The sequence below is a fragment of the Crocuta crocuta genome, unplaced genomic scaffold (assembly GCF_008692635.1).
Source record: "Crocuta crocuta isolate KB4526 unplaced genomic scaffold, BGI_CrCroc_1.0 scaffold59-1, whole genome shotgun sequence".
Classification (NCBI taxonomy): domain Eukaryota; kingdom Metazoa; phylum Chordata; class Mammalia; order Carnivora; family Hyaenidae; genus Crocuta; species Crocuta crocuta.
In genome coordinates this window covers 1,354,615-1,376,788 of record NW_027551579.1, presented here as the reverse complement: position 1 = coordinate 1,376,788, position 22,174 = coordinate 1,354,615, and the positions used below count along the sequence as shown (strand labels likewise).

Below are 22,174 nucleotides of genomic sequence, written 5' to 3'. Positions count from 1 at the left end.
GAGCTCAGAATTCAAGAATGTTCACTGACGAGGTAGCTCTAGGTCGCTTAAAACAACGGTAAGAAATAGTTCATGTTCACCAGTGCAGTGTCTAACTCCAGTTTGGCAGGTCTTAAAATACTGGTCAATTAACAGTTAATTGTGAATTGGAACAAGACTAGGGATCCACAAAGGTCATGATTAGGTGGGCCCAGAAAATGGCGCCAGCCAGGACGTTGGCAGTGGATCACAGATGAACTTAATGTGTCTCCCTGCAGGGGTGAGGGCCGTTTTATCTTGTGCACTCTGGCTGCTGGAGAACCATTACCACGCGGGCCTTTTCCTCCTGCGTGCTCAGGACCACTGTTCGCTCTTAGATCATGTATAATAACGTTCCCCAGGATGCTAGGTCTTGAATTAATTCAGACAATTAAATAGGAAACATTTTTATACTGGCGACTCTGCACGTAGCAAAATATTGTGGTCCTGAAATAACTCTATCCCAGGGGTCTATAAACTATTCGATTTGGAGCCTGAAAAGACCAACTAGGGTCAAAGTAGAGTCGAGTACTTCTGCAGTCATGTGTGTTAAGGGTATAAACTCATGCTTTTTTTCTGTGTGTGGTTTGCAATGTGGTTGGAAAGAAACACATTTAAAATGTCAGTTTATGGCTTTGATAGATCATTGGGATGTGCACACACACACACATTATTCATCAGAGGTAGTTTATATGCTCTGAGCTGGAAAATGATGAACTATTTTTATCTCCCAAGAAACTACCCCAAGGGCTTCTGGTGGGCGTTTGATCTCTTAACCGAAGGGAAAAACAATATAATTTCGTTTTCTCTGTCTCTAAAACACCCCTTTAAGGAGACATCATGTTGGCGGATCTAGGCTGGAAGGATCTAGGCTAGTGAATCATGCCGTGCCTCAATTTTGTCATCAAACAAACTCTGAGGGTACAGGGCACTTTCAGAAGGAAACAAACTTACGTAAGAAAGGACCCCGGTAAAAATTCGGCACGGAATTCCGTGTGAATTTGGACTCTGAAATTATGTGACACCAACATATTAACAAAGTGTCATTTTAATGGACCTAGCCAGAAAAAGAAAAAAATGAAAGTCCTATTTTGCATTCGTCTCGGGGGGGACATTCGGTTTAGATCAGGCAAGTGCTGAATTCTGCAAGGCTGTCGGAAAGTCATCCTTGGAAAACTGGCCAGTGGTGGAAAATAGGTGCAGAAAGCCTTGTGGTCCCTGTGACAGCTACTGATTTCTTAGAAGGGAGGGCAAGCAGAGGTTCTGTGTTTTCAATTTGAGGGATACTTTCTTGAAAACTGACTCATATTCCTTTCATGCCCAAATGTTTTCATTTAGAAAGTGTGGACGGGAACACTGAAAAACTAACGTCTCCTTCAGCCTTCAGCAGGGCGCACTGACCATCACTGACTGTCATTTGCGTTGTCGCATTAATCCAGGCATCACAGTATCTTCTGTCTTGTGCTCTGCCTCCTGTGGGCGTTCGCTTCCGTATTCAACGGTTCCATAGAGGGGGCTGTGCTTTTCTAGGGGTGGCTGATTCTGATTTGTATTCTTTTTCTTTCCCTGATTACAAACTGTCAGCTGTCATAGCCCACGTGTGTCTAGTCCCTCCTCCTAGGGCAGTGCCTTCCATTCTCCCCTCACTGCTTATTTTAACCAGCTACAGACTGGATCACAGATAACGAAGGTTTTCAAAGACAAGAATTCAATAAAATCCAGACTCTGAGTCAGAGCCTGAACGCCTGACCCAGGGAAAGTAGCAAGCTTTTGTGAAAGATATTAATTACAGCGGGTCAGAGACGGACTTTGGCGGAGGGGGTTGGGCATTGGCTTTGTTCCAGATGACAACTCTATCTGAGATAGCTGAACTTCATCCCACGGGTATGACACTCAAGCACTCAATGTGTACAAAAGGCATCGGACCAGTAGAGAGGCAGCCCGGGGGCAGCGGGTGGGGGTTGGGAATGAGCCCCTGGGTGGCTGGGGCTTGAATCTCACTTAGGACTTGTGTGACCCAGCACGAGCCACGTGACCCAGCATCGCTTCTGTCACAACCACTCGGTGAGGAAGGTGTCGGTGAGGTAGGCTCGGAGTTGTCACGTGCACTTTTTTCTAAGCACATTTTTAACGTGCTTCGAACTGGGACTGGTGCACAGCAAGTGGGAAATTAGTGTTTGTAAGTAAAATGATACAGTAAATCTTACTTAGCCTGCTACTCCCCTTCGATGACCGAAATACAGTAAAACGTTGGTTTGTGAGTGTAATTCATTCCAGAAGCATGCTTATAATCTGAAGCTCTTGTATATCAAAGCAAATTTCTCCATAAGAAATAAATGGAAACTCTGGGGCGCCTGGGTGGCTCAGTCGGTTGAGCATCTGACTTCAGCTCAGGTCATGGTCTGGTGGTTCATGATTTTGAGCCCTGTGCTGACAGCTCAGAGCCTGGAACCTGCTTTAGATTCTGTGTCTCCCTCTCTCTCTGCCCCTTCCCCACTCATGCTCTGTCTCTCTCAAAAATAAATAAAAACATTAAAAAAAAGAAAGAATGGAAACTCAGATGATCCATTCCATAATCCAAAATTATTTATGTAAAAATGATCACAATAATACAAAATAATAAAGAAAATACAAAACATGAAGAAAAAGAAACAAATTCACCTGCACTTGCCTTTGAAAACCTTTGTGGCTGGTGTGAGAGAGGCGAGAGAGAGGAGGGTTATTGTGTAAGATCACTTTCACTGTCACTAACAGAATCACTGCTACAGCACAGTATTAATAAATTCTTGTCAGATACTGTATTTCATGTAACTGGCGAAAAGGCAGCAGAGGAAAGGGTCTCTATCCACAGGCAGCCTGACCTAGAATGAAGCAAAGCATTCCTAAGCTCACTCATATCTGGAAAAACATAGGACTGTCCATAGGCACTTTGAAGTAACAAAAAACACACTAGTGCCAGCGTGGGCACCTTCCAATGTTCTGAAAGATCAATGATTTCTGCCAAACACCATGGCCTGAGACCATGCATCTGAGCATGGGAGACGACCACCCACAATCCCACAGGCAGAGAGACAGAGAGAAAGAGATACCGACAGCAACAGAGAGAAGAACCACTGGCTCAGGTTGTAATCATGTGAACTTGAGCATCACGTACTACTTGTATTGGAAGACATCGCTTATTTATCAAGTTAAAATGTATTAGAAACGTTTGCTCGTCTTGCGAAACACCCGCAGAACACGTTCCTCACAATCCAAGGTTTTATGGTATCCAGATCTGCTTTCACCAATTTATCCAAGAGCAGAGCCATTAAGTTACTATCTCTCATCTACTTGTTTATGAAGACAAAAGCAAACATCTAGCCAATACCTGATCACTCTTGGGTGCTAAGTACCATGCAAGGTGCTAAAGATACTGAGTTCAACAGCACTATCTGCTCTCATTAATATTACCTTTCCTCACTGTGAGAAGTTTATTCTCTATGAAGCTCTTCCATTTCATTGTGACACAGGTAAACATTTTTGAGACAACTGAAAATTGATTAAAGTTAATCTATTAATTAATAACAACCTTAATGCATAAAGGTTTATAGATATTCCCAAACAGCTTAATCCTTTTTCATTTTAGCTCACATTCCACATTACTGTGAAGGGTGTTAGTCTTTCAAAAGTTTATAGACTTTTTTTTTTAATTTTTTTAATGTTTTATTTATTTCTAGGAGAGAGAGAGACAGCGTGAGCAGGAGAGGGTCAGAGAGAGAGGGAGACACAGACTCTGAAACAGGCTCCAGGCTCTGAGCTGGCAGTCAGCACAGAGCCCGACGTGGGGCTCGAACCCACGAACTGCGAGATCATGACCTAAGCGAAAGTCGGACACTTAACCGACTAAGCCACCCAGGCGCCCCGACTTTTTTTAATTAGACAAGAAATAGGTGCTTATTGCAGAAAAGCTGAAAGTTCAGATGAGCATGGGGGGGAAATCACGCTCTTATCACCCAGGTGGATCACAGTCAGCCTTTTACGGATCTCCTTGGTTAACTTACTACACGTTCTATGCATCTGCCTACATCTGATCATTGGTTATATACACGTTTGTGTATATAGGTTAAAGTTTTGAGGGGAGAGATTTTCCTAACTCATGTTAGAAATTTTAAAAATATAGGAGAGTGGAGGGGCATCTGGGTGGCTCAGTCTGTTAAGTGTCTGACACTTGCTCTCAGCTCAGGTCCTGATCTCAGGGTTGTGAGTTCAAGCCCTGCATTAGGCTCCACATTGGGCACGAAGCTATTTTTTTTTTTAATGTTTTATTTATTTCTAGGAAAGAGAGAGAGAGAGAGACAGCGTGAGCAGGGGAGGGTCAGAGAGAGAGGGAGTCACAGACTGAAAAAGGCTCCAGGCTCTGAGCTGGCAGTCAGCACAGAGCCCGACGCAGGGCTCGAACCCACGAACCGCGAGATCATGACCTAAGCGAAAGTCGGACGCTTAACCGACTAAGCCACCCAGGTGCCCCACAAAGCTATTTTTTTAAAAAAATTGACTGCTTGTATGCAAAGATGCTTTCTCCTCCTCACATCACCCAGCTAGGTGCTTCTAATTTGAGCTGGCCTGCTACAGCACTTGTGGAAGAGGGATAATCCTTGGTCAGTGGTCCTAGCCTCTGGTAGGGTTGGGGTGTGGCCCGAGGAAGACAAGTTCTGATGGGGTGTCTGGATGGGACCCGGACATTGGGCGAGTCCCATGAGACCTGGTGGGAAGGCTCCAATGCAAGTTCATCTGGCTCAGTTTCCCCTTCAATTGCTCTATTCACAGCAGGGGAATGGCTAAACTGGAACCAGGATCCCCGCTTCTGTCTCCCAGAGCTATACTTTTGCCACTTGGCCTCCTCAGGGATCCCAGCACACAGTAGGTCCTTAATAAATAAAGATCTGCTGAATGGAAAAAAAAAATCACCTAGAGTCTCACCACCCAGAGATCACTGCAGCTCACATCATGTTTCTAAGAGGGAAAAAGAAGGTTGATCATACAGCACATGTTCTGATTTTCAGCATGGTTGTGCAGGCACAGCCTAGATAGGATTGGTGAGATTATCCTGAGGGCTTTAGGGTTCACCACCCTCCCCTTAGAAAGGAAACAAAGACCCTGATGACACTCAGGTCATTTAATATGTGTTTTAAAAGACAGAGAAGACATGAGTGAGGTTCTATGTTTTTCAATTATTCTACTGGTAGCTTCTTTTAATGCTCACTCCAGATTTTCCCCCAAGATTAATTAAGAAGACATCCAAAGACTGCCAGAATTTCCATCTTACAATAAAAAGTGGGAAAGGAGGCAATCCTTAATGTTTCTTTGGTTAAACACACCAGTAGCAGCAAGGGGGTAGGAAATAGTACATGGCCAGGTGTCAGGAGGGTCCCCTTGGCTAACCGAGTGCCCGAGGGAACAGGCAGTGGCCGGCTGACCTGGTTTACCTAAGCCCCATTGCTTTCTTCCACCTGGCACAGTTTTCTACCAATGCCAAGTTTCCTAGGACTCCTGAGGGAGGATGGTCTGCTTGCTCTGTTTGGCTGTCCCACAATACACTTGTCCAGCTGGGAACCCAGCTGTACCCCGCCCCCCATACGCACAGTAGCGTTAGCCCGGAGAAAACACTCTTTGAAGGCTTTTGTGAAATCTGGTTAACCTTTCCTTGAAGCTCACCGTGACCTGTGGCTGGAAAGTTTCTCTAGGCTGTAATGCAGATTTTCAAAGTTAATGATAAACATATTCTCGAATTATCTTTACTGTAGCCATGCCAGGTCTCAGTGAGGCCCGGACATCTGTAGAATCAATCGTTTACCTGAAAGGGGACCTCCAGTGCTGTCTGGAAAGCCATCTTCTCCCTGAAAACCGGAAAGCAATCTGCATTAGAACCATCCCCATTTGTGGAGATATTATCAGTTTTCCAATTTAGTTACATTTCCACCAAAGCCTGGCAGGCAGTAAGGGCGGGGGTGGTGGAGATGGAGCTTAAGCACAGTATTGCTCACCTCCCTCTATAAGCTCCTGGAGGGCGGGAGTTCTTGTCTATTTGTCCCCTGTGCCCAGAACAGTGCCTGACACACAGTAGGCACTCAACAAATGTTCGTTACATGAATGACTCTATTTTTAAAAAAGGTATCAATGCATGAAACAAGGTGCTGTTTTATTTTTGTTGCACACTAGAGGTTCTTTTTCTTATTTTTATTCCCTACCTACTTTTTGTTGGGCTTGTCATCAGTCTAGGTTACAATTTGCTCCCATACCTATTATATATTTAAAAAAAATTTTTTTTAATGTTTATTTAGTTTTGAGAGAGAGAGACACAGAGTATGAGCAAGGGAGGGGCAGAGAGACGGGGAGACACAGAATCTGAAGCAGGCTCCAGGATCTGAGTTGTCAGCAAAGAGCCCAGTGCGGGGCTTGAACCCATGAACTGCGAGCTCATGATCTGAGTCAAAGTCGGACGCTTAACTGACTGAGCCACCCAGGTGCCCCTCTCTCATAGTTTTTAAAAATATATTTCAAAGCAGCAAAGAGAAGCTGTCAGAAAGCAGCGTGCAAATCTCCTGAGGATCGTGTTTCTGCCCTTCTTGTGTGTGGGGGGGGGTTCTGTTTTTAAAAGCAAGGTTGTACCACAGAGCACGCCACATGAAGGGATATATCGTGACCTTGTTGGAAGGGTGTGTGTGTGTGTGTGTGTGTGTGTGTGTGTGTGTGTTTTCAATGAAGACGGCAGAGGACACCATCCCCAGTACATGTTTGTTTATGTTAATTAACTCCATCTTCATACAATGAAAACCTCTCTCAGCAGCTAGTACAACTCCCTCCACTGAGTTCCAGAAGAAACCATGGCTNAGCTCACTGTCTCATTTGTAGATTAAGGGGGCCGATAGATTAGTTTATCTCTAAGGTGCTCTACATTCTTGGTTTTGTCCTTAAAGACACGCTAATTCCCCGGTGTCAAACATTTTAAATAGTCTTTTTCCTCTTTATCTTCCAAGAAGCCTTCCCCCTCACTCCAAGCTCATAAGTCTCCGTGTCTCAGCAGTGTAGATAACAGGTGTCTAATTACAAGCCTCATTGTTTTTCCACACCAGAAGCACTCCTGTGTTTTACCAGCTAGATTTTTCCCCTCAACTGATCTAAGTATTTCTTTTTCTCTTTTATTGTTTTTTAACATTTATTTATTTTTGAGAGACAGAAACAGAGTACAATTGTGGGCGGGCAGAGAGAGAGGGAGACACAGAATCTGAAGCAGGCTCCAGGCTCTGAGCTGTCAGCACAGAGCCCGACAGGGGGCTCGAACTCATGGACTGTGAGATCATGACCTTAGCTGAAGTCAGATGCTCAACCAACTGAACCCCCCTAGGCGCCCCAGATCTAAGTATTTCTTGCTTCTGTCTGAGCCTTATTCCTTGCCAACATCCTAACTGGACTAGAAAGCAACCTGCTCACCGTATAACAGTTTGTAAGAGTTATGGGGAGTTTTTGAAAGAACAAAAATCTCTTTCTGTGCAACTTTTTTACTTTTGGAGGCTAAGCCCAGAACTCCCCAGCAGCAGGGCCACTGTTCGGCAGGCCGTGTACGGACCTGCCTTCCCACATCTGCGCGGCCGCAGCAGGCCCAGACAGGCAAGCTCTTTTATCAAGAGCCACGCTTCTGCTCACTGAATTGGAAGTGTGTGCAGGAGGAAACAGAAACGGAGCCTTCAGCTGGAGCTCAGAGGCACGAATGTTCAAACCTGACAGACTCTGGGGTACAACTGAGGTCCCTGCTATAACATGAACTTTCCTTTAACGGAAATCTCCATGACAGGGCATATTTGACTCGGTTTCTTATCACCTGGAGAAAATTTTTGCCAAAGACCATGTCTGGCCAGATTTATCCCCATGACAGAGATGAGGGACACGTCATGACTCACAATTACTTGTGAAAGTTGACGGAGACAGAATAATACAAGAATATCACAACAATCTCTGTTCTTGCTCTAATTATTTTGGGATGCTACTTTTAGGTTAGTTTTCTTTTTTAAAATGTTTTCTGTTTATTTAAAAAAAATTTTAATGTTTATTTATTTTTGAGAGAGAGAGAGAGAGAGAGAGAGAGAGAGAGAGAGGGGGAGGGGGAGAGAGAGAGAGAGAGAGAGAGAGAGAGAGAGAGGGGAAGGGACAGAGAGAGGGAGACACAGAATCTGAAGCAGCCTCCAGGCTCTGTCTGAGCTGTCAGCACGGAGCCTGAAGTGGGGCTTGAACTTCATGACCTATGAGATCATGACCTGAGCTGAAAACAGACACCCAACTGACTGAACCACCCTGGCGCCCCTTTAGTTTATTCATTTTGAGAGAGGGGATGGGAGGGGCAGAAAGAGAGAGAATCCTAAGCAGGCTCTACGCTCTCAGCACGGAGCCTGACACACAGCTCGATCTCACGAACTGTGAGATCATGACCTGAGCTGAAATCAAGAGCCCAACACTCAACCCATGGAGCCACCCAGGCGCCCCTTGAGGTTAGTTTTCAAAGAGTAAAATCAGAAAAGATTTATTTTTGCATTTTTTAATGGCTTACTGAACCCACACGCATACCTTTAGTCAACCCTTCTTTATGGAGAATCTATTGTGTACAAGTTCCCATGCTGGAATCTATATACAAAGATAAAAAAAAAATCTCACCCCTCACCCTCAAGGCCTGCCCCCAGAGGTACTGGGGCAGTGGAGACGTACACACACAACTTGAACACAAGGCAGAATGGAGTGAGTTCCAATAGGGAGGTGTGGATAAAGTCAGAGAGGAGACATTGTTCCAACAGAAAAAGACAGAGGCAGTTTCTTTGACTCTTTGAACCAGAAGTATTTGAGATGAGCTTTGGACAGTGGGCACTTGGAGGCAAGGGCATTAAGCCGGAGGCTCTGTCTGAAGCAAAGGCAATGAGAGGCAGTAGGAATGATGCTCTGAGGTTGGACTGAGGCCTGAAAGCCCATCTAAGGAGCTAGGCTCCCTCTCACAGATAATGGCGGGGGGTGGGGGGGTCACTAAGGAGCTCTGGACAGAAGCAGGTATGTTTGTCCAGGAGCAGAGTAGGAATGCCCTCCGGCTGTGCAAACAGCACAGGTACATGGTGTTTAGGGAGCACGTGAAGGCCAGGGGACTGTGGGGTGTGGTGAGGGAAAGCAAGATGGCCTTGGAGGTGACAATTCACGAGACCCCAGACCACCCATCTGGGAGAGGAAGGGATAAAGCTAGAGCCACTGCAGAGATACAGTCATGAGGTGAAATTCAGAGCAAGTTTTGAAGACTAATGGACAAGACCACGAGATGTCTGTGGGTGTTGAGGGCATGGCTCTGGTCCCTGGGGGAGGCCGGGGCAGGAGATGAAACCATGTGTGTTGACAGGATTATGGAAGAAGAGAGAGACGCTGGAGAGCAAGACGTGTGGTCTCAGCCTTGAGGAGCGCCTCAACACCCCCATTTTGGTGGCCGGGAGGGAATGAGGAAGGAAAGCAGAGAAGTGGGGGTCAGAGGAGGGAGATCGCCTCGAGACAGGGAAAGGTTGGAGCCTCTGTGGGCCCTGTGGAGACAAGATTTGGTGGGGGGATGAGTGAAGATATCCTAGAGCGGTTCTAGCAGAGAGGTGGGCGTGCGAGCCAGCTTCTACCAGAAGGCGGCGAGGACACCAAGACAGACGTCTCTGGTGCTAGCCCCACCCCCCACCTTTCTATCTGCTTCACTTTCTCTTATCTTTGACGTCCTGGCTCAGACGTCACTTCCTCTTGGAAAGTCTTCTGCAAACTCCCAGTCTGGTTTATGTCCCCGGGGTGCTCCCACCGAACCTGTATGTGCCACCCTACGGGACGGCCACACTGGGAGTGGGGGGCTGAAGTCTAGAGGAGACTCCAGACTGCCAGGCAAGGGCCCCCTCTGTGCTGTCCCATGATTAGCGCGTCTGAGACAGATAGCGCATACTATCCATGCAAGGGACGGCGAGTGGGAGGGAGGAAGGAAAGAAGACACAAATAAGGCGTGGAGTCTGTGTTCTCCAGACCAGGGGATGAGCTGCCTTTCTCCATGATGTTCTCTGCACCTCCCTCATGCTAACTTTGCCCTTGACCTCATCTCCTTGACCACCAATTCTGTGGCCTCCACCCCAACTCTGTTGTTCTGGTCTCACCCAGATTCCTGTCCACTTGGCCGGGGTCCCACATCTTAGAGAGGTCTTTAAAAACACCCTAGCTTTGTCCATCGGCTGAGGGCCCCTGGCCGGTACTTAGTAGCTCTGCCCTCCCTTCCCCTTGTGTTCTTCTAAACAGCTGAGTATTGCTTGGGAAAAAGAAGTGACAAACCTCACACATTTCTATGATTGTGTATCTGATCTCAGCTGAGTCTCAGCTATTCCTTGGCCATTCTCAGTCTCTCTTCTAATTGTCCCCCCTTAAGAACCTACTGGGTTTTGTTCCAAATCTTTTCTGGTCTGCTGAAATACCCATTTCCACATATCCAAATTCCAAAGATCCACATATCCACTTGTGCCTACTATCCCGAGATGGGGCTGAGCCAAGGTATTTGCCCCAATTCTCCTTTTCTCCAATCTCCAAAGAGATGGTGTCTTTTCATCTTCAAGGCTTGACCTTTATCCTTGAGGACATTATGGTGGGTGAAATAAGCCAGACACAAAGGGATTCCAGTGATACCAGGTACCGAGAAGAATCAAACCAAAAAGACAGAAAGTTAAATAGTGACTACTGGGGGGTGGGGGTGAGGGTAGAATGGAGAATTAGTATTTAATGGGTATGGAGTTTCAGTTTGGGAAGATGAAAAGGTTCTGGAGATGGATGGGGGTGATGGTGGTTCAACATGAACAGACTTAGAGCCACAGAATCACATCCTTAAAAATGGTCAAGATGGTAAATATTATGTGTATTTTACCACGATAAAAAAATTTTTTTTAATCTTCTTAGGAGGTTTGAAGGTACCGTGAAGTTGAACACCAAAGTTTTATATATTCAAGTAGCTAAAGAAAATCCCCATTTTGTTAAAACTTCTCACTGTGAATATAGGGCAAATAACTTCTATTTGGGCAAAGGTGTTCACTGTTGCCAAGAATTCTCTGAGCAGAGAGAACGCTGGCGTGCTTATACTCATTTTGTCCTCTGCTTAGTTTATAAGCTGGTAGCCAGGCTCCATTTCTGCTACCGGAGCTCTAGGCACGAGGTGCTGAGGACTTACTTCTGGAGACTTACCCCTGGCGATTTCACATAGGGATCTGGGCAACAGAAACCCCAAGGCCAAGAACTTTGTCCTCAGAGATGAATATGAACACCAGGAGCAGTCCATCCCATGTGGGGATGGATGGATAGGTGGAAGAGGCTGACAGATTGATGGGGAAGGTACTAACCAGTAACGAGGGGCTAGTTTTCTGTGAGACATGCTCTTCTGGACTGTCAAATTTCATCTTTAAATGTCTACGCTTGGCTAATTGATAAAGAGTTCCGTCTTCATTATTTTGCAAACTAGGGAAAGGATAACTGGGTGGGAAAGCACTCAAAAGGGTGGTTAGCCTGATGGTCACCTAAGTCTAGTCAGAGGTTTCCACGAAGACCAAATCCAAGTTACCACTGCTCACTTGGTAGCAGCAACCCAAATGACAGGCAAAGAGCCTGAAAAGAGCTGTCTTCCATGCAAACTACTTAAGTAGCTTCTTCGGGAGAAGCAACCAATGCTAAAGCTTGATCTCTCTGCTTTAAGAAAGTTATTTCAGTAAATGGCTTTGGAAATATGATTTTGGAAGCTTAGATGTGCAACAGTAACAGGGCTCCGACAGCATGGATCTTCCCTGTTCTAGACTCTCTCCCGTCACACAGCCAGTGAAACTCAAGCAGCTTTCAGTGGTGTAAATTCCCAAGACAGACATGGTATCTCTATAACTTTTTTTGTTTTTGTTTTTTAAATGTTTAATGTTTATTCATTTTTGAGAGAGAGGAGCAGAGAGGTAGAGAGAGAGGGAGACACAGAATCCAAAGCAGGCTGTAGGCTCTGAGCTGTCAGCACAGGGCCTGATGCGGGGCTTAAACCCACAAACCATGAGATCATGACCTGAGCCGATGTCGGACGCTTAGCTGACTGAGCCACCCGGGTGTCCCACTCCTGTTGGATTTTCTAAAAAAAAAAAAAAATTGTACTTAATTCTTTTTCTGCAAGTTAATTACTATTATTGTAGTAACCAATTACACTTTTACTTTTTATGGAAGGATATTATACATATCTATTTATTTGAAAGTATATTCCAGAAACTGGCCTTGGGAAAGGTACCTACTCAGTGTAAGATATCATTCTAGGCCTGGGATATGGTGACAAAGGAGCCACATTCCTGCTGCTTCAAGGTTACAACCCAGCAATGCAACAAAGACATGAGCAAAAATATGGACACTACAGGAATGAATAACGCATCAGAACGGCATAGAAGGGCACTTGGGTGGCTCATTCGGTTAAGTGTCTGACTTCAGCTCAGGTCATGATCTCATGGTTCATGGGTTTGAGCCCCATGTCAGGCTCTGAGCCATCAGCACAGACGGCTGGAGTCTGCTTCAGATTCTGTGTCTCCCTCTCCCTTTCTGCCTCGCCCCGGCTCATGCTCATGCTCTGTCTCTCTCTCTCTCTCAAAAATAAATAAACCTTAAAAATAATTTTTTTTAAAAAAAAGGAAAAAGAAAGAGAGAATGCCAGGGGAGCATAATGGTGGGCAAGAATCCAAGTGAGACCTCAGGGAACAGGAAAAGTTTCACTGAGTTTGAAAGAAGGATGGAAATTTGAATGAATGCCACCCTGCTTTGCTAGAAGCAGAGCAAACCTGTGGCTTTGTGTACATTTGGTTCTTTCTTCTCTTCAACGAGAGTTCTGTTCAATTACGAGGAAGACAGCTACTTCTGGAGTTGAAGTCAGGGTCAAAGACTGGAGCAGCCGTGCCTGGGACTTGGAGGCCGGGCATGCTCAGATGTAATTCCATACCTGTGCTACGGTTTCAAAGGCGAGGGAAGGAGGGGCTTTCCCCTCGTGCATGATTATTGTTCAGAAATATCACCAAGCGTTTCACAGGAGGTTATGACTTGCAGGCGCAAAGGGTATCACCAAGAGGCGGGGGTTTTTGGCCTAGATTTCTTACGCTCACAAATCCCAGGTGTAGGACACATGTGAAGCCAGGGCACAGACTCCTCCAAGGTTGTGAGATGAGGACGTGCATTCACAACCCCTCATTCCAGCCTATAATTTTCCTCCGGTGCATAATTATGTGTGGGCTGAAGAAAGACCACTGGGTTTCAGGTGCCAGTATATGGAAGCTTATTGGGCCTAAATGCCACCTAAATGTTTGAATGAGTTAGTTACTCCACTACTTTTTCCTTTAATTTGAAAAAAAAATACCAAAAACACAAAATAAAAAGGACAGGGGCACTCAGGTGGCTCAGCTGGGTAAGCGTCTGCCTCTTGATCTCAGCTCAGGTCTTGACTACAGGGTCCTGAGTTCAAGCCCTGCATTGGACTCCATGCCCAGCATGGAGTCTACCTAAAAAAAAAAAAAAGGACAGCTGCCAACTGATAATTTTTCTTTCTTTCTTTTTTACTTTTTATTTTTTTTTTTTTGAGAGAGAGATAGAGAGAGTGTGAGTGGGGGAGGGGCAGCGAGGGAGACACAGAATCCAAAGCAGGCTCCAGGCTCCGAGCTGTCAGCACAGAGCCCGACACGGGGCTCAAACCCATCGACCGTGAGATCATGACCTGAGCTGAAGTCAGACGCTAAACTGACTGAGCCACCCAGGTGTCCCCAACTGATAATTTTTCTTAAAAAACAACAACATGATTTTTGACTTTCTAATGGAACAAAAGTGATATGTATTTAGCAGAAACTGCATTTCCAAGTCTGGATTTGGATCTTTTCCCAGGAGAGTGACATGGGGTACTGTCCTCTCCCTGATGCCCGGCAGCGGCCCCTGCTCCTCGGCTCCCACATGACTACAAAGGTCAGCAACCCACACACTGACAACCCTTCTACGCCCACACAGCCCTTCTACTTTTCCCTTTCAGAGCAGTATTCAATCAATTACTTGAGATCTCCTACACTTCACTATCAAATAGGCTTTGTGTTAGATATTCTTGCCCACCTGCAGGCTAACATAAGTGTTCTGAGCTCACTTAAGGTCAGCTGGGCAGAGCTATGATGTTTGGTATGTTAGGTGCAGTGATACATTTTTGACTTAAATATTTGTAGTTTACAATGGGCTTATGAGGTGTAACCCCCTTATAAGTTGAAGAATATCTTTATTCAAAAATCATGTTTTTTTTTTTAAAAAAAAAAAGCCATAAGAAATGTGAAGATCTTTGTCTACAGCTCTTAGCTCATCGCTCAATCCCTTCTCCCTCCCCAGAGGTCACTGGTTATAATCTGGGGCATGTCCTTTCTGATTCCTTAGTCATAGGAACCAAGACCGAGACTTTTTTTTTTTAGTCCCAAACCATGTGAGTCTATAACTTGCTTTATTTAATAATATCTTATTTAGTTCAGTGGCCTCTCCTCTTTTTTTAATTTTTAAAAAAATTTTACATGTTTATTTATTTTGAGAGAAAGAGAGAGGGAGAGGGAGAGGGAGAATGAGAGGGAGAGGGAGGGAGGCAGGCGGAAAGAGATGGAGACAGAGAATCCCAAGCAGGCTCTGCACTGTCAGCACAGAGCCCCATGTGGGACTTGAACTCATGAACTGTGAGATCATGACCTGAGCTGAAACCAAGAGTCAGATGCTTAACTAACTGAGCCACCCGGGTGCCCCGGTCTCTTCTTTTTTTAATGGTTTTAATTATACTGTGTCAAAGTACCAAAATTTACTTAACCCATTCATTTCTTGCAAGTGGGTATGTAAGTAATGCATGTTTTTTCTATTTCAAACACTGCCATAATTTCCATAAGATCAAGTCCTTAAATAGTGACATTGCCCAATGAGTAACAGATGCCACCAAATAGTGTTCCAAAAGTTGTATCAATCTGCATCTCAACCACCCAAACCGTGCTCTACCTGGACACCCACGCCAGTGGGAAGTCTAAGTGAAATCCTAACTCACTAACGAAATTCAAAGGCATTACAGTCAGTAAAGCACTGAATGATAATGAGAACAGAAGCCTTTAAGTCAAACAATTAGAGCAGATTAGAGACTGTATAATTTAATGATTAATAAACTTCTCGTATGCTGGTCTTAGGGCAATAATTACTTAAGTGCTAGAAAGCAGGCATTTTTGCCCTTTGGCTCTATGTGCCTTACCACGAATATGTTATTTTGACTAGGCCCGAAAGTAGATATCAGTTAAAAAACCCATCAAACTAGACTACATCAAACTAGAGTACAGATTTTCCTTGACTTATATCCATATATATATCAGGGTTATATCCTGATAAACCCATCATAAGTTGAAAATATCCTAAATTCAAAATATACTCACTGCCATGAATTTTCACTACTGAACATCATAGCTCAGCCCAGCTGACTTTTAATGTGCTCAGAACACATTAAAAGGTGTTTAAGAGCACATTTTAACAGGTGGGTAAGATGCAGGTGGGTAAGAGCATCTAACACAAAGCCTATTTGATAATCAAGTTTTGAAGATCTCTGTACTCGAGCACTGCATTGAATGTGAAAAGCACGGAGCACCTGGGTGGCACAGTCAGTTAAATCCCCTGCTCCTGATTTTAGCTCAGGTCATGATCTCGTGATTCATGAGTTCGAGCCCCACATGGGGCTCCGCACTGACAGCACAGAGCCTGCTTAGGATTGCCTCTACACGCCCCCCGCCCCCACCTCTACTCTGCTCATATGCTCTTTCTGTCTCCCCACCCCTCCCGCCAAATAAATAAAAACTTTAAAAAACTTTAAAAATAAAAAGAAAGTATGGCATGCCTGGGTGGCCCAATCGGTTGGGCATCCGACTTCAGCTCAGGTCATGATCTTGTGTCTTGTGGGTTCAAGCCCCGCACTGGGCTCTGTGCTGACAGCTCGGAGCCTGGAGCCTGCTTCGGATTCTGAGTCTCCTCTCTCTGCCCTTCCTCTACTAGCACTGCGTGTCTCTCTCTTTCTCTTTCAAAAATAAATAAACATTAAAAAAATTTAAATATAAAAAAATTAAAAGAAAGTAAAAAGCAGAACGGCTCTGTGAGTGCAGAATGGATGTCAGTGTGTGGGCTGTTGACCCCTGTGGTCGCATGGCCAGCATCAGGAGACAGGAGCAGAGCCCTTGGCTGGGAAAAGATCCAACTCCAAAACTCGAAGTGCAGTTTCTACTGAACATGTGTCACTTCACCACCACCATCACGTCGAAAAATTGTAAGCTGGCCCATCAAAAATGGGGAGCTGGCTGTACTTCGATTTTTCTTTTAAAATTCCATTTCTGAGAAGTTTATGAAAGACAAGATCTGCAGGGCCCTCAAAGGACAACTGTAGCGGGCAGCATGAATTAGTAGTGGGGACAGCAGTTTGCATTCTGTTATTTTCTCCGGCACGCAGAAACACAGAGTGCGGGTGGTCCTGGTCTACCCACGCTGAGGGCGTGGCCACGCAGGGCCCACACAAATCAGCAAGAGCCCGTGGACATGCCAGACGGGTGGAGCGCTGTTGCATGCCGAGCCTGAGGGCAGGGCAGGGTGGGCAAGAGAGAAAAGGGGACAAGGTTGGGGGTACCAGACTTCAGAGTGTGAGTGGAGGGTTCGTTTCCTGTGATGACGTGCTTGGAGATGGATGGGGCCAGGAGAGAGAGGAAGCAGGTCAGTGGAAGGTCGCCATGCCCGACACATCAATTTAGTCTAGAAAAAGTCAGATGACACAACCCGGAGATGTTAAGTTCTATCCTGGGAGATAGAATCAGACCCTTGTGTGTTTGGGGCAGAACTGTCTAGGGAATCGGGACAGAGAAGAGGTCTGCCTCTTGCAAAGACCCTAATCAAATTCACCTGGCATTTCTCATGAAATTTTAACTTTGTAGTGGTTCGTGTATCTGTTCCCCCAATGGGGCACCCCGGGCACGTGAGTAGGGGTGAGATGGTCAACTGCACAGACTGGATGGGACAGTGGGTAAACGAAGGAAGGAGGGAGGGAGTGGAAAAGCAGACAGATGAGGGAGACATCAACTTATAGAACAGGTGCTTTCCATTCCAGCGAAATCCACCCTTGAAGTTCCTTCTCTGTCCACTCAAAGTCCAGGCAGGTGTGTATAAAGAACCTCCCCCTGCTCCCCACCCCGCCCCCCGTCACAGCCTGTTTCAAGAAAGTGCAGTCTATTTTGGATTGGTAGACAGTGTCCTCAAAGCCAAAGGGAGTCCCTCTCACCAGAGCTAAAAATAGCCAAGTAGAGGAGCACCTGGGTGGCTCAGTCGGTTAAGTGTCTGACTTTGGCTCAGGTCATGATCTCATGGTTCGTGGATTCGAGCCCCGCATCGGGCTCTGTGCTGACAGCTAGCTTAGAGCCTGGAGCCTGCTTCGGATTCTGTGTCTCCCTTTCTCTCTGACCCTCCCCTGTTCACGCTGCCTCTCTCTCTCTCTCAGAAATAAATTTAAAAAAAAAACATTAAAAATTTCTTTAAAAACTAACCAAGTAGAGGCTCCAGGGAAGGTTTTCTAGTTTTCCCTAAGAGCACTGCTTCCTCGTTCTCGAAATGTTGTCTCAGGAACGAAGTGAGAAACTACCAAGGATTTCCTGAAGCCAGAACTATCTGCTTTTCCCTCAAAGAACAAAGCAAAGGGCTCACCAATCTGTGAAACAGATCTTGTTGGCGCTTGAAAAGCATCGCTACGTATCACGAAGAGCAGGTAGCGGCCTGCTGGGCTGACTCAGGCAAGATACCATCAACAGCAAGTGCCGCTTGGGTCCGTTCCCTGTTATTATAACACGCATAATTGCTTCGGGTTCGCAGATAGTCTGGCAGACCGGCTGCTCTGCCAAGGCAATGAGGATTTTGCCAACTGCCTCTCAATCCAATTTAAAGAAAAGAGCAACCCTGCCATTTACTGGTTTTATTCCAGTAGCTCTTACCCATGCTGCTCTGCCACACGGATATCATTTAGAACTGCGGGAAAAGCCTAAAATCTCCCTAGGCAAGCGGCCCAGTGGTAACTGGTAACGGGCAGATGACTCAGAAATGCTGGGCATCGGGGGTAGGTGAGTGACCCTGGACAAGGCACAGGTCCCAACTCCATCCCTCATCCACTGACACCGGCTCCCTCCACTGTAAAACAAAAGAAATCACGAACCACAGGATTTCTGTGGTCCCCTTCAGCGCTAAAGATGCCACACTGTCCATCTGTACGTCTCAGCCCAAACCCACTTTCTAAATGGTCAGGATCGGGGGGGCCTGGGTGGCTCGGTCAGTTAAACGTCTGTCTGTTGATTTTGGCTCAGGTCATGATCTCACAATTCATGAGAGAGCCCCAAGGCAGGCTCTGTGCTGCTGGCTGGGAGCCTGCTTGGGATTCTCTCTCTCTCTCTCTCTCTCTCTCTCTCTCTCTGCCCCTCCCCAGTTAGTGTGCTCTCTCTCAAAATAAATAAACTTAAGAGAAAAAAAGAAATCTCTGTGCCTTTCTCACAATTTTGTTGCAAACCTAAAACTGCTCTAAAAAAATAAAAAGATCTTTGGGGGACCTGGGTGGCTCCGTCAGTTAAGTGCCGTCTTCAGCTCAGGTTATGACTTCATGATTCATGGGTTCAAGCCCCTCATCGGGCTCTGTGCCTGAAGCCTGCTTTGGATTCTGTGTCTCTCTCTCTCTACCTCTCCCCTGCTCAGACTCTCTCTCTCAAAATAAACAAACATTTAAAAAAAAATAAGAAGGTCTTTAAAAATTAGTAAATGATAGGCGCTTTCACACTTTTACATATTTTGCTTTAATTGGTTGGAAAGAACATAATTTCTAGTATCTGCAAACTGACATTTTAGTTTATTTCTAAATATTTATCTAGTTTTGAGAGAGAAAGGGCACATGAGTGAGGGAAGGGCAGAGTGAGATAGAGGCAGAGGACCCAAAGGGGGATCTGTGCTGACAGCAGAGAGCCCAACGTGGGGCTCGAACTCACAAACCATGAGATCATGACCTGAGCCGAAGTCGAGTGCTAACTGGAGCTTAGGAAATAAGGAGCCTAGGAGTCACGCATGAGCTTCTGGGAGCTTGGAGGAAGGTGAGGACCCAGAGACTGAAGAAAAGGAAGGCATGGTAGGTGAGGGGTCAAGGCCAAAGGGGGACCCCTTTCTGTGGAATGCATGCATGCCATTGTCCTCAGTGTAGGGCCCCAGTCAAAATTCTTAAGACCCTAGGAAAATACCCTAACTCACATCCTGTTATATTCTTGGCCATGAGTTACTTAAGAGTTTCCTTATCATGGGACTTGAGGATGTTTCAGTTTTTTTGCTGTCCTCAACACTGCCATGGTGAATGCCCTTCCCCTGCAACCCCCAGCCCCCCATGTAAGGCTGTATATTTCTTACACTACATTTGCATCTGTATTTACAGACTAGACCTAATAGGCCAGACCGCCAGTCTGTTCTTCCACAGAACAAGTTCTAAGAGCTCAAGTCAGTTCCTAGTGACAAATATCACCAAATACAAAGAAGGTGCTGTTTTTATCTGTTGAAAGCCTATCAGTAACTGATTTCTTTGACCTTAAACAAGCCTTTCAGAAATAGAGTTGCACATGATGTTGCCCAGAGTAGATGGGGGCAAGGGCCCACACCCAGTTTTTAAGCCATGGAACAGCAACTATGCTTGTTAACAGTATTACCCTAAGTACCACACAGAAAGGGGCCAGGTGAACCCCAAAGAACCAGCTAAGAGGGGGCCAAAAGAAGTGGCCTGACCATTACCCCAACCCTACCTCCAGCCTGTATAAGAGAAAGAGATTTCTTTGAAGGAAGTGGTGGACGAAGTTTCCCTTCCTCTGCCTTTAGGAGGAAGGGGTCCCTTTCTGCCCCACCCATGCCAGGTGAGGGGGCCTCAGGATCGCCACCTGTGGGGGGCGCTTGGCAGAAGGGAGAGACCAGCTTCCCGCTCTTTGTGAGTAAGGCCAAACCCTCTGCCACTGGGAGGCCCGAACCTGTGTGTATGAAGAAACCACAAGCTCCAGGGCCATCCCTGTCCCTAATGGTGGGCCAGAGGGGCAAGTCTCCCATGGCCATGTGGACGGGAGCCATACTGAAAGCACCCTGCTCAGGTAGGAGGGGTGTGATACATCACAGGGAGAGAAGAGGCTGGGGTTGCCTGTTGGGGGCAGATGGAAACAGTCATCTGGGAGTGCTCTGTCCACATCAGGCCATTATACGGTGCTGAGTTCTCATTTGGGGAAGGAGAGGGGAATGACATCCAGTATCTCTTTGGGCCTCAAAATTGCAATCAGGCCTGAGCTGGAGGTGAGGAAGACAAGCTGGAACTGGATGAGAGATTTGAGTACGGGATGGCGTTCATTTAAATGCAATACCAACCAGGTGTTTACTGAGTGCTTACTATACGCTAGGAGACGGACACTATTATACCCATTTCATAAAGGAGGAAGCGGATTTCCAGAATCAGAATGCCTACACGGTTCAAATATTGGCTCTATAATGGGTGTTACATGTAAGTAATGAATTGCTGGGTTCTACTCCTGAAACCAAAATTATGCTGTATGTTAATTAACTTGAATTTAAATAAATACATTTTAGAAAAATGAAAAAAAAAAAAATCTTGGATCTACTACTCAGTAGCTATGTGACCTTAAACAAATCATTCAGCTTCTCTGTGTCGTAGCGTGCATCTGTAAAATAGATGTAGTAATAGTACATCCCATTTGGGTCATTTGGAAGATTAAACGAGTTCATACAGGTGAGTGCCTGGAAGAACACTTGGGCTTAAAAAATGTTAATTGTAATTATTATTCTTTTGATTACAACCTATTAAATTCTTGGAAAGGATGCATTATGTGAAAGAAGGAAATCGTGACATTGTACACGTGATTACAATGATACAATATAGTTACACCCACACAAAAGAAAAAAAAAGAGGAAATAATAGTTTCCTCATCTTCCTTTCATCAGGACGTAACTTCTACAAGGAGGTTCCTGGGGAAAGCTCTCGCATTCTGCTCGGAACAGGATGCAAACAATCAGGCTGTGTGTTTTCGGCACAGATTAGCGGCCAGTGCACACAATACCCCAAATGCTAGAGGATGTGTATTCACCCACCCATTCCACTTATTAAGTGCCTACGGAGTATTACAGTCCAAATAAACGCTGTAATATAACCAAAACCAAATCACTGAATAGTGTTTTGAATATTGAATTGTGCCCCCCCCACCCAAAACCCCACTCCAAATTCCTATGTCAGAGTCCTAAGCCTCCGAATGTGACTATATTTGGAAATAAGGTCTTCACGGAAGTGATCAAGTTGAAGAGAGGTCATTAGGGAGGGCCCTAATCCAATAGAACTGGTGTTCTTATAAAAAGGGGAAATTTGGAGACAGACTCCCACATAAGTCTGGAGCATGTGGGAGCAGCCTGCATGCATGGAACATGAAGAGTTAATGCCATGGGCATGTCTGGACCCCTCACCCCCTGGATGAGGATGTGTGGTCTATCCCAGACTTTCTCACTCTGCAGCACAGTGAAGTTCCCAGGACGTTAAGAAATATCAGCAATGGGAGCCTACCCCAAAGCATTCCAGTGAGAATCTCTGGGGAACGGGATGCAAGCATGGGTAGATTATAAATGTTCTCCCGGCGATTCCTAATGTGCAGTCAGGGTCCAGAACTGTTGGGCTAAGCAGGCACTAATGTTAATAAGAAAATTTACATTTGTTTTCTTTGGGCCACTAATAGGTGCTTTCCATGTTTTTTTTTTTTTTAATTTCTTCTAATGTTTATTCATTTTTGAGAGAGACAGAGACAGAGCACAAAGGGAGAAGGGCAGAGAGAGAGGGAGACACAGAATCAGAAGCAGGCTCCAGGCTCCGAGCTGTCAGCACAGAGCTCTGACGTGAGGCCCGAACCCATGCACTGTGAGATCATGACCTGATACTTAACCGACTGAGCCACCCAGGTGGCTCATCATGTTTTTAAAATCTGTCCTTAAGGATCCTCATTACTGCCTTCAGGGTGAG

At 45.7% G+C, this 22,174-nt stretch overlaps 1 protein-coding gene across 2 annotated transcripts in view; it reads right to left on the bottom strand.

Moving 5' to 3' along the window:
• The window catches only part of EDARADD (EDAR associated via death domain), a 55,155-nt gene that overhangs the window by 9,629 nt on the left and 23,352 nt on the right, over positions 1–22,174 (bottom strand). Inside the window, exons 4-5 of one of the 2 annotated variants that reach the window (XM_077751712.1) lie at positions 12,122–12,184; positions 5,852–5,894 (exon numbers count right to left, since the gene is read on the bottom strand). In XM_077751712.1, coding sequence (XP_077607838.1) covers positions 5,852–5,894; positions 12,122–12,184 — 106 coding nt within the window. The remainder of the gene's footprint in view (positions 1–5,851; positions 5,895–12,121; positions 12,185–22,174) is intronic. The other variant, XM_077751714.1, reaches the window with a different exon arrangement.